Consider the following 13,247-nt stretch of genomic DNA (forward strand, 5'->3'; position numbering starts at 1 on the left):
TTTAGCAGGGAGAGCAAAAGCTGCACATGCAACCAAAATCTAAACAAAGCATTAGCTCCTTCCCATGGGCCTGCAGATGTTCAGCCATCTCCAGGAGCTCCACAGCTCCGGGCTGTGTAATGGCTATGTGGGAAGACAACATAACTCTGAACTTTCCCCATTCCTTCTCCTTCCCCACAGTTCTGACTGCTGAGCATGGCACCATATTGTCTGAAACATCCCTTGGGTCAGTTGGCATCAGCTGTCCTGACTGTATCACCTCCCAAATCTTCATACATCCCCAGCCTCCTGGCTGGTGAGATGAGGTGAGGAGCAGAAAAGACCTTGACTCTGTGTAAGCGGTGCCCAGCAGCAATGAAAACATCCCTGAGTTACCAGCATTGCTTCCAGCACAAGCTCAAAGCACAGCACTCTCCAAGCTCCTCTGAAGAAATTTAAGTGGGTCCCAGCCAAATACAGTACAGCTGCTCACAAGACTTGAAGGAAACAAAACGTAAAAATTACCCTCTTTATCAGTTTAAAGGAAACCTAATTTTTTGTTGTGACCATGTCTGTGGTCTGAATTTATTAGAAATGTTGAAGTTCAGTGCCCTTGGTGTCATTGTGAGATGACCCAAATAGTGAGCAATAAACTTCTGTATTATAATTCACCTTTGAAGATATGTCCTCATGAAGTAAAACAGACAGACAATGTATTGTGTTCACCTTTGAGCTGAAAAGAATCTATGTGCAGTGACAGGCATTTTTAGGAACAGAAAGCAAATAATGTTTTTCTAGTTAGCAGGTCCCAAGATAACACAAGCTTAAGCGGCCCAAACACGTATGATTATTAAAGGCTACTGGGTTCTCAGTTCATACAAATTGAATTCTTTCATAGTCTGAAGGGCTGTGGAAATCTAGCAAAGAGTGTAGACTGTTGAAATGAAATTAGCATGTAAAGTGATTTTATATAGGCAGGGATATAGCCACGAAGTTTGAACTGGAGAAAGAAATCTCATTACTCATCTTGTAAAAGAAGTAGTTTTTAAATTCCATATTTGCTATCACTGACATAAAGGTTCTGCACACAAACAGGGTTTTTTGTGATTTCCCAAAGATACTGGATTATTGAATTGACAAAGATCTGTTCCATTCTCTCCTGCCTTTTCTTTTATAGGATAACTGATTTTGGCAATATTAAAAGAAGATTGTATTTGTCAACGGTCCACAAGGAGTTGTCTGTAAGCCCTCTGCATGCAAAAATTCCTCTGTTTATGATCAAGCGCAAAATAGTAGGTACCTTGGGAATATTCCCTGGACTGAGGTTGAGCATGTTTTCTAATCAGAAATGTTTTGTGTATATTATAAACTTTTTGAAATTATTGTTTGGTTTAGAACTCAGCTCCTACTGATTGAAGATACTTGTGTACATCCCCATTACCAGATGGCAGCAGAACCACTTAATGCTGCACCTCTTCTATCCTTCTTCTATTAGGAATTCATTCTCATTTTACAAAATTATTGCTGTTTGTGATGTTTCTTCACCTCTCCTGTTGATCCAGCCTCCATAAAATTCTGTGTGTCCCTGATACTTCTTCATGATGGTGCTCCTGCTCACATGTCCCTTCTCCTGTGGCGACCTTTAATGACATTCACTGGAGCTGCAGGTAGACTGTAGCTGATGGCTGCTTTCACATTCTTCAGGTTCTTCCAAATTCTGGCATATACAGAACAATCTATATGTCAAACTGATGAAAACAAAACAATAACCATTATCTTCTCCTCATTCTCCTCTCCCATGCCCAGCCACAACATACGGTAATAGCTGACAGGATACAAAGCCTGATGGTTACTGTGTAACCGTGTAAGGACTGGAGTCTCAAATACTGCTTTAAAAAATAAACTTGATATGAGAATAGTTAGATTTCAAGTATCTTAAAATACATATTTGCATGCAGGAAACTAGATAACAGTATACTAAGCAGTTGTGATTTAAGGCTAGACATGAGAGAGAATATTTTACAAAAACCTCTGAATTTATAATTTTTTTTGAGATAGGTTAAGTGAAAGCAGCTGTGATATCTAAAAATTGAGGAGTTTTCTGCTTTGTGGGAAGAAGTAATTGGATTTTTTTTAATGAATATGTGTCAGATCATATGCCTGAAGTTGCTGTTAATTCAAAATCAGTGAAATAAAATTATTTTTCTTCAGTGTAATTTCAGTTAGTTGGTGTCAGACTACTACAAGTATTTCAGGAATAAAGTGTGCATTAATGTACACCAATTTAAATTCAATCAGAAGATGAACTTCAGTTATGTATTTTAACTTAGATAATAAAGCATGAATCAGATATGTCTAGATGCTCTCATCAGTTAGAAGGACAAAATATTTTAATAACCTTAATGCTTGACCAACCTTAAAGAGTAGATCTATATTTCTTAGTGTATCTGAATACATATCTGTCTCCCTTAAATGGTTATCTGCCTTTTTATCATTGCTTTTGCTTAAAAGAGGGAGCATGCTGCTTTCAGTGATTAGATAGATCTTTAAGATGGCTCTGGTAGTTCAACTTAACTCTGTACACAAGCTGATCATTATTATCAGCATGAGGGGTGGTGAATCAGGATATATAGTAATTTGTTTGTTCCATCAGCAGAACACAGTTTGCATTTTCACATGCTAGCTTTCTATATTGTATTCCTACAAATTATTGTATTTTTCAATCTCAGCCATAGAAATACCAGTTATAACTAAATACTGAATTTTTCAGTCCATTGTTTGGTGTCTTCAAAACAAGTATTATTTTCCTTCCAAAATTTCAGATTTAAGACCTGAACAGTAATGTATGCACCTAAATTTCTTCTCAAAAATACTTGCCATTTGGCAATTAGAAGCTAATATTTCTACCTTGACTTTATAAGGAAATGAGGCATGTACAATCATTGTGTTGTTACTTTTCTTTTCCCTTAAAACTTCAACCATTGATCAGCTAAATTTTACACGAGTAATCGTATAAAATATATTACAGTTCTGCAAATTGAATGAAAATTGCTGCGTTTCTCCTCAAGGCCATCTTGTTTATTTGTATAGAAGTTATGTTAGCCTCAGCTGATGGGTTTTACTAAAGAGTATTGTTTCTCTTTTCTAGTGGTGCAATATGTGTATTGACTTGGTAGCGTTTACCAGGGAAATATTCAGAGGAGCTGTCTTCCGGTCTTTGGATGGAATTATTATTTCAGCTAACTGTAAGCTAAGAAAGATCTTCACTTTAAAATCCAAGCCTCAAGATACAGCTGAGGGAGATGGTGTGTTTTAATTACTATCTAGTCTTAATCATAACTGTTCATATTATAAAATCAAGAGCTTCCTATTAATCAGACTGGCAATTTGAAGGATTGCATGATTTCATAAAACTTAAAGTCTGCTAGTGTTGGACTTAAGGCAACTAATTAAATATGTGTGTACTCCTGTGTTTTAAACACTGAATTCCTTAGAAGTATTTTATTGAAGAAATTCTGGCAAGATTTATCAAGTACAGAGCTTGTTTTAATGAGGATTTCTTATGCTGATAGAAATCAGGTTTTGGCCAAGAACAGAGTATCTGAAAGGAAAGAGAAATACTTAAACCAGGAACATTTGCTGATTGTTTTCTTAATTTTGGACATTAGCAGCTGATGAAAAATTTCTTTATAAAATAATGCAAATGAAATTGTAACAAAACATTATATGAAACAGAGCAATGAAACTATAAAAAACACCTCAGATCTTACGTCCAGTTATCCTAATGGGTCCTTGTTTATTGGGAAGGTAATATTGGTGGTGAGCTGAAAAATGAGAGGGTTTTTTGTAATAGATCAGGATACTCGTCAAAGTTTACCAGTCTCCAGACTCAGATCATAATCCTGAATCATCATTTTCCAAGGGAGAGAACTTCATTCCTCACTGGTATTTGCAGTAATAGAGGAGAAATTTCAAAAGCAGAGCAGGCACTTTCTTATTTTAAGGGCACCCCTAGGAATTGTTCAGCTTCAATTTCGTTCAAATTTTCATTTTGTGGCGCTTTTTTTGCCTGAAATAACGTTTCTGGTTTCAGAAGGAGTATTAGTCAACAGTATTGTAAGTGTAACAAAATGTATCCTCCATTTGGAAACACTAAACCAATAGCGGAGAGTAGGCAAACCTTGTGATTACTCCTCTGATTTTTTGTTGGTAAGATTGGAAAAAAATTAATTTAAAAATGTCTACAGAGAGAATATGGTAAATTCTTAGCAGGAAACTGCAGTTTGAGCTCTCACTGGCATTCACTTAATTTAATTCCATTGGTGCATTGTTTTTTCCCTTCCATTCTAAACAGTTTCTGAAATGTGATTAAATATTCTAAATGAGTTCCAAAATTCTAAAATGTAGTTAACATAATGAGTTGACAGCTTTAATAAACTGTAGGCATAGTAAAATATTACATTTCTAATTACTTCATTATCAATTCTGTGATTATTACACAGCTGGTGGGCATTAGTACTTTCTGTATGCTTTCGAATTTCCCTATCTAGGCAATTCATGGAATCAGAATCATGGAATTGTTTAGGTTGGAAAATACCTTTCAGGTCATTGATTCCAACAGTTAAGCCAGCACTGCCAAGGCCACCACTAACCTGTGTCCCTAAGAACCCCATCCACATGGCTTTTAAATACCGCCAGGAATGGTGACTCCACCACCACCCTGGGCAGCCTGTTCCAGGGCTTGACAACCCTTTTGATGAAGAAATTGTTCCTAGTATCTGATCTAAACCTCCTCTGGCACAACTTGGGGCCATTTCCTCTTGTATTGCTGCTTGTTACCTGGGAAAAGACACCAACACCTACCTCTCTACAAGGTCTCACTTCATCCTCCTTTTCCCCAGGCTGAACAAGCCCTGCTCCCTCAGCTACTCCTCTAAACTTGCTCTCTAGACCCATCTTAAATTTTCATTGCAACTGAAAGTTTGGCTGAATTAAAATTATTCTATACTTCATACTCAATTACAGAAAAACAATAGTAAAGGGTTTTGATATTATTAATAAAGTTTCAGGTAACAATTACTCTTTGATAAAGCTTTTTCCCTCTCTGAATGACTGGACCAGTTAGTTGAGCTCCACTGAATGCAATGACATTGCAACTTGTGTTGAGAGTTGTCATGCTTTAACCTCGGCCAGCAACTAAGCACCACACAGCCATTCAGTCACTTGCCCCCTAGTGGGATGGGGGAAAGGCTCAGAAGGGTAAAAGTAGGAAAATATGTGGGATGAGATAAGAACACAATAATAATAAATTGTAATGACAAAAAAAACAAGATAAATGAAACCCAGGAAAGACAGTTGTTTTTTATTTGCATAATTTGTTTACCACCTGCAGCCCCCCAGTCAGCTTTCCCTCTAGCTGATATGCAGAGCACATTGTCATTTGGTCTGGAATATCCCTTGGGTCAGTTGGGGTCAACTGTCCTGGCTGTGTCTCCTCCCAGCATCTTGTGCCCCACCCATCTGCTCGCTGACAGGGCAGCTTGGGGAGCTGAACAGCAGCTAACACATCAGTATGTTTTCAGCACTGGTTGCACGCCAAATCCAAAACACAGCACTCTACCAGCTACTAGGAAGAAAATTACATCTTTCCCAGCAGAAGCCAGGACAAGGGTCAAGTTCTTTGCTTCAAACTCCTTGGTGTGGTGGAAGTAGTGATTTCAAGGTGCAATGAGTGTGTTACTCTTTTCAAGTAGCAAGTATACAGTATGTTTGGAATTTTTTAAATGATAGGATTTGCAAAGGAGAAACCACATATATGAAGAAATTATTTCTGTATGAGATAATTGAGATAGAGGAGGAAATAATTCATCTTTTCTGCCTCATGATACTGAAGCATACAAGCTTAAACTGCACCTAGTTCCTTGTTTCCATAGTGATCCAGAACTTACATATGGGTTTTTATCACTAAGTGTTGCCCAACAGTGATAAATAATGCACTGGCTTGGCAAAAATAAATGGTTAAAAAAATGTGCCCACTACTGAAATACAACATGGGACACTTGATTTTTTTTATTTGAATCTCAATACTTGATCCTTCATTCATGTTTGGGTTTCAAGTTATGTTTTCCTCTTCTTATCCTTGGAAGATAGTCTAGTATTCATTAGCTTATTATATTCAAGTCTTCTAAAATTTGGAATCAATTTGCATTGTAACATCAGGAAAGGTTTCATGGATTCCTTTCTTTGTATAGAGCAGCATTCATAAACTCAGTCTGTATTAGTTATCAAAGGGAAAGCAGAGATAATCAGCTCACATTTTACTAGTGCCTGATGTCACAAGACTACATAGGTTGACAGCTTTTTGGTTTATCATGAATGGGTAATGGTGTCCAAAGTTTGGAATAAAGCTTGTTAAATTCTTTACTTGCATATATGGGACTTCTCCTTTGCTACTTCAGTCCCACTGATATAAATACCATATTTAGCTGTTCATTTTATCTGAAAATAACTGCATCAGTGTTACAATTAAAGTTGAGTTGAAATAAAAATTAACAAAATGTATTTTGTGATTGTTTTGTTTGCTCTCTTGAAAAATCAAAGAAGTTGATTTTCTACAGCTATTCAGCTGTTAGTGTATATCTCTTTAACTGTATTCAAAATTTTTGGCCTAAAAGTATACACAAAATAATTTTTAAATTTACAATAAAAAGTGACCAATTGCAGCAAGTTTTTCAAATTACCATAACCTACTCCATTTTTATAGCCATATAAACTAAAGTGTATGTAATCTACCGAATAATGTAAGTCAAATTTAATTCCATAGTGTCACAAGTGAAGTAAAGCCCATGTTTTTTGATTCTAGGTACGGGAGGTTTTCCATCTACGCCGTGTGAGTGCTTAGATGTTATTCCTCAAACCTGCCAGCTCAATTCTGATGTGCCACAAGTTACACAATTGCTGAATCCAACTAAAATTCACAAGCCAGAAATAAAATGTAGGGAAAATACAGTGCGGGAAACAGGTATTCTGTTATATTAAAATACTGTGAATACAATCAATACAGTATGTGCACAAATAATTGTTTTGTAAATGTCCATGTGAAGAGTTCCAATGTCTTAAAGGGAAACATGTGACACCTGTAGTGCCACAAGTACATAGACACATCTGTTCTATAGTTTGAGGTCTGTGTGCAGCCTGAGCAATTCTAATTTAAGCATGAGATTTATAACAATGTTTGAGATGTCATATGAATGTACATTGAAGCATTGTACAGTGAAGTTGTTACACTTCTTTTTAGAATATGTTCACATCAATGAAACTTTTCTGGCAATATGACCATGTAGTGTCCTCAGCTTATACTCTGAAAGGGAAAATCTTGTCTCATTGGTGTCTTGGAGTTATTTGAATGTTTCTGTAAGCTACAAAATAATAAACCATGTAATTTAGACTTTGGCAGCATTGAATAGAAGAGGTCTATTAAAGAAACTGGGCCAATATAAGCTATTGACTTGGATAAAAGCTAAGAGAAAGCAAACAGAAGATTAAATTTAAAATTATTGTTACAGCTGAAAGCTAACAGCAGGAGACCTCAAAAGTTTTTGTTTTAGTCTCTGTATTGTTTATTGTAGTTATGAATAATCTCAACAGAGAAGTGAATAACAGGGGAGCAAAATTTTATTATGATACAGATACTGGCTTAATAAAGACTGGGACATCAGAGAGTTTTAAGCTTTTGAGATGGGCAATCCCATATTTACTTTTTCCTGAAAAACAGAGCAGGTAACATGCAGGAAACATGACAGTTTTCAAAGCAACGTTTTCTGTTTACTGGTTTTATGTCTTTTGGCCACTGTGTTGAAGAATTATGCTCTAGGGACCATTGTATGGGGTAAATGTGGAACATCATGTAAAATCTAGCTTTGCTAAGTGCAAAGGATTGTGCATAGGGGAGGAATGATAACTACAGTTAAGCTTTAAAGGATCAAAATTAAATGGAAGGCAGGAAGGTTATCATCACCACAGATATAGCTCAGTAGAATTTTCAGTTAATGTTTTAAAAAAACTAAGTAGCAGGAAATTCAAATTCATAGGAAATGAAAAAGGTATCAAACCTTTAAATCATTTTTGCATTATTATCTGAAATACTTCATACATTATCAGTTAAGCCATCTCAGAAATTACCTTACAGACCAAGAATTGATTCAGGGAGAAGCAGTATGAGTGAAAAACTCTCACATACGATATGTTGAAAACATTAAAAATTTACATAAGGGCATTTATAAAGTAACCAGTGATACAAAGGAAGTTCAATAAAAGCTACTTTTTTTATCTCATGGCACAAAAACAAGACATCACTTGATGTGATGATGCAGTTGAACATTAAAAACTCATAAAAGAAAATGCTGTGTTACACAGAATATTATTAAAATATGGAATCTACTGCTAAAAGAAGCTGGTAAAGAAATTGGTATGATTCCAAAATCAGTTGGCAATTTATATGGGTAACAGTAATGTTGTATTTAGCAGCAGTAAAAATGTGAAGAGAAAATTCAATTTTGTACTTCCAAGTTTTTCCAACATTTCTCTAAGAATTGTGTTGAAGGCAAATGATTTCAAAAATCCATACTGAATTATCTTGTGCTATTTCTGAAGCACTGGGTTTGGCCTTTGAAACTGAATGTTAGAGAGATTATTGGCCTGTTCTAGACTAGCATTTCCTGTGTTTTTATGTTTAAGTTGGCATGTCTGTTCGAATAAGATCTGTAAGCCAAGAATCAGTAGAAACTGAATTGTAGATACGAATGCCAAGATGTGAAATTGCTTAAATAGACTTGGGTCAGACAATTGAGAGCTTTTTACTAAAGCTGCTATTTTGCTTTAAAATTGTGTATTGCTTCCTACCCGCAGTGAAGTCAACAGCAGAATTTCACTATGGCAAATAAATTTAAAGTCCTTATTGTCTTGATTCAAAATACTGATTATCTCTTTAAAACAAATTTGTAAAAAGATAGATCATCATTAAAGAACAGCAGTGGAGAGAAACATAGATTATTTATGTTCATTATTAGAAATCTGGAGTTATAAAATTATTCATAAGCAGTACTGGTCTTCACAGAACTATGTAAAGAATGAAATAAAATTTTCAGCTATTGACAAGTTTCTTTGTATTTGAAGAAAATAAGGGGGGATTTTAATCAGTTTTTTGAGTTTTGAAGACATCAGCTACAATTTCAATGAGGAAATAAATCAATGTAGAAAAAAAGGTGATATTTTTCAGTAATATGTCACTAAATTTCATTGATTAGAATTCTAAACATATCAAAAACGTAATTTCCTTACGCCCAGGATATTTGGGCATAAATTCAGTCGGGTTTGTAAATTCAGTTGCATGTACACATAACTGATCTTTACTCTTTTCTTTTTTTAAAAAAGTTCTTCTGTAGATCCATTTACAACAGTAAATATCTTGGAATATGTGCAAGCCCTTCTTAAAAATGATAGTTACAATGGATTTTAAATGAGGTGCTCTGATTCATGTCCTTCATGGAGAACTGATAATTTCACTCTTCTTAAAATGTTGGTTTGATTGTTACTTTCATCTTAATCTGGAGAAGTACATAAACTTCTTATTGCTGTAACTTAGAAAAATGCACAGGTGAAATCTCTCTGTAGGCATCCTCTTTACTCCTTTGTTATGTTATTATTGGCCTCTGAACAAGACACAAAGCTAAAGCTTTGGTTTAGCCCATATAATAGTTGGAATGTTTTCCTAAAGTATTTCATTTTCCCCTTCCTCTGTGACCCCTTTTATTAGTGATGTGATCATACTACAACAGGGTGGTAGAACATCTTCTGAGAAGGAAGTAGGACTGAAGTAGCTTCAAAGTGAGTCTGAGCAAGCAAATTAGATAAAGAACCCATTTTGAACACATCTGCATCGGTACAGGCAGTTTTAGAAGTGGTGCTGTAGTTAAGGAAGGTAGATTTTTATTCCACTGGGTTTAGAACTTTCTCAGCCTTGAGGATTCTCATCTTTAGTATTTGAATTCAGTGAATAACCATTTCCACTATTTTTGTTAAAATGCTCTGAAGAAACGTGTGCAAAGTATTGACCAAAGCAATAAGGTTACAGAGAATGATAACTACTGGTTAAGTTTAAGACTGTACCATCTCATGAAGCTCTAAAGAAAAATAAACTTTGAGAGCAACCTTGATAATATCAAAAGATTTTAAAAACTACTTTTTAAACTTCTTTTCTTCTGCTTTAACCAGAATATGAAAAAAACAACTCATAAAGATTTCATCATCTGCACTAAGCTGCCTGTGCTGGTGCTTTTTCAAGTTGTTAGCTTTTGCTCTCTCTCAATGTACCTCATTAGCAAAGGCAATCTTTGTCCTACAGCAGCTGAAATGAATAGAAGGGGTTTTGAATTTTTGCTTAGAGTAAGACCCTTCATATATTTATGTATTTAAATTACATTCAGCCTTTTTTTTACATGCAAGTACCATTTTTGTAGTATTAAAGGGAAAATCATACTTTTAGAGTATTACTGCCCTACAAGTAGTCAAGCCAGAGTTCTGTTGTAAAGTTGGATTATAAATTTGCCTTTGGAATAGCAGAGAAAACTCTGTAATCCAATTTCTTAGTGACTATGTTCAAAAGAAAAGCTTCTTGGCTGGATTGTCAAAATATGAGGGACTGTAAAATTTAAATAAGTACAACAGTGTGAATGATGCATCTAAGCAGAAAAAGTGTATGTTTATTTAAAACAAGACTCAGATTTTACCATCTGGACTACAAAGATACATAGCCCTTAGGAATATGTGGTAAATAATGATAACATCCCTCACCTACATGAAGATGAAATGTCTTCAGTTTAAGGTTTAATCTCTTTTTTAATCCCACGTTATGAAGATAGGATGTGTTCTTCCAGACGTGTTTTTCAAATTTCAGAAGTTGGCGTACTTGAAATTGGAATCTTTGGTATGTTTAGGTACATTTTAATTGGAAAATGTTCTTTTAATACACTAAACTTTTTGTTTATTTGATAATTAAAAGCCCTAATTATTTTTAGTATCATTCACTTTTAATTACACGTATTATTTCATTATGTCATCAACACACTGTTACGTGTAGATGTAGGTAATTAATTGCAGTCAATTAATGTGGTCATTAAGACAGACTTTAATGCAAATCAGCTTTTCTAATTGGAGCTAACAACATCCCAAGGTAGCCAGCAAAAAGAAATTGATGTTAAACCAAGACAGGTCATCTGATCTTGTGAAATGGCAGCTGTTAACAGCAACCAAATGTCACATCAGGAAAAAGGGAGGCAGGTAATGGCAGTAAGTAGCTTCTTCTGTGCTTATTAGTACAGTAAATGATGATGTTGGTGGCTAATGCATGAACTGTTTTTCATTTCCTTGATGACACTGTAAATAAAGCTTAATCTTGAAATAAGGTTATGAAAAATGCTCAGGGGAATCGGCAGAATGTTTTGTTTCTACTTTATTGCTTTATAAAGGTGTCAAATCTCTAAAGTGAAATAGCAATTTAACACTGAAGTTGTAGCAAGAAAATATCTTTGGACGACGTAAATATTAAATATAAATTAATGTGAAGATACCAGTTTTATCAGCTGTGGAAAGGAGAATTCACTGACGATCTTGGAGAATTATAAAAGAGGAAAATAGATAGTACATGCAGCTCTGCAACCCTGATAGTAAAATTAATGTGTAACCATTTTACTGTCCTTTTTTAAATTTTTTTGGGAACATTCACTTGCATTCCATGTTTACTTTTTGTTTGTCTTGAAGACTTGTTGGCAACTTCTGTGCTTTGAAAGACTTACAAAAATTAATCTCCAATTTAAGCAGTAAAAAAAAATAAATACTGAAAAGGGTAGAATATTTTAGCAGCAATAGTTTGTTTGCAATATTAGGGCTCAGCCCTGGTAATACAGTAGATTCAGTAATTTCAAAAAGCAAGCTACATGTAAATAGTTCTCTGAGCTGTGACTAATATCTTGACAGTCTTGCCTCAGTTTTTTTGTGTTATTATTTATTTATTCTGTTATTTATTAATTAGAGTTCTTTTTTCTTCCTGTCAGAAGTTGGGTTTGCATTGAAGTTCTAAAGAAATCCTGCAAACCAATTTTTTTTTGTTTATAAATAACCCACTTTTAAATAAAACTTTAAAGCAAGAAGATTAGAAATATGTCTCTATAATAGACCAAAAGTTTCTTGCTGATATGTTGACATACTTTTATAAAATGTGTTATTCCTATATTTCTAGGGATTGCACTTTAAAGGACCATAATTTTTATATATGTTTAGTATTCATAATTCTCTTCTTTTAGTTGATTTTTAAAAAACATTACTTTTTATTGCTTGTAAGTACTGTAAGGTTTTTTTTAAACTATTTTTTTTCTTAACTTAGGTAACTTGGTTAGTAGAGTCCAAGGCAACATATTCAGCAGTAAAACTCAAGATGTATCACATATTGCATTTGGGTCAAAGATCCTTGGACCACCTCCATCTTCAAACAGAAGACCCAATACAAAGGTATCTGGAAAGGTAAGAAGGGCTAAATTCCAGCACCACTGTTGGCACTTTTGCAAAGGAACACATTGATAAGCAGAGGAGTTACACTAAATGTTTATTTCAGAGGCTGCCTCCAGAGAACTGTGGTAGGTCATGAACCTCCAGTGCCAGAGATCCTGTAACATCCAGAGGAGGGCAAGGAAAATGCATGGGTGGCTCCAGCTCAGGGCATGGGTTTGTTGAGCCCACAGGAGAGAAGGCATGGGGGGAATCTAGTTGCTATTTTCAATGAATGCGGGGCTGTAGAGAAGCCAGGCCTCTCCTAAGAGGTGCCCTGAAAGGCCAGGGGCAGTGGGCCCTAATTGCAGGGAGGCTCTGACTAAATATATCAATGAAGAGGTTCAGTACTGCAACAGGGTCATAAAGAGATTGGAGAATTTCAGAGCTTCTGAAGACATCAAAACTTGACTGCAACGGGCTGATCTAATTTCAGCATCAGACCTAAAGATGTCTCTTTCTACCGAAATTACTCTGTGATTTCTCATCCTTATTTTTCTGAAATTTTTTTCTAGACTGCTGAAATTTCCTCTGTGTGTGTGTAAATATTTTTCCTTATGATGAGAGCTATAATGCAGAGCAGAAATTACATTTCAGTATGCTCTGATAGTCAGCCTTACAGTAGCTCATGTGATGCTGTCAATTACAATGCCAAGGAAAACACCTGG

At 35.2% G+C, this 13,247-nt stretch overlaps 1 protein-coding gene across 4 annotated transcripts in view; it reads left to right on the forward strand.

The window, feature by feature from the left end:
• The window catches only part of CFAP20DC (CFAP20 domain containing), a 72,315-nt gene that overhangs the window by 19,054 nt on the left and 40,014 nt on the right, over positions 1 to 13,247 (forward strand). For all 4 annotated transcript variants that reach the window (XM_048315378.1, XM_048315379.1, XM_048315380.1 and 1 more), the window contains 4 exons: positions 1,157 to 1,271; positions 3,128 to 3,284; positions 6,842 to 7,000; positions 12,419 to 12,555. In XM_048315378.1, the coding sequence (XP_048171335.1) occupies positions 1,157 to 1,271; positions 3,128 to 3,284; positions 6,842 to 7,000; positions 12,419 to 12,555 (568 nt within the window). The remainder of the gene's footprint in view (positions 1 to 1,156; positions 1,272 to 3,127; positions 3,285 to 6,841; positions 7,001 to 12,418; positions 12,556 to 13,247) is intronic.

Source organism: Corvus hawaiiensis, chromosome 11 (genome assembly GCF_020740725.1).
Source record: "Corvus hawaiiensis isolate bCorHaw1 chromosome 11, bCorHaw1.pri.cur, whole genome shotgun sequence".
Taxonomy (NCBI): Eukaryota; Metazoa; Chordata; class Aves; order Passeriformes; family Corvidae; genus Corvus; species Corvus hawaiiensis.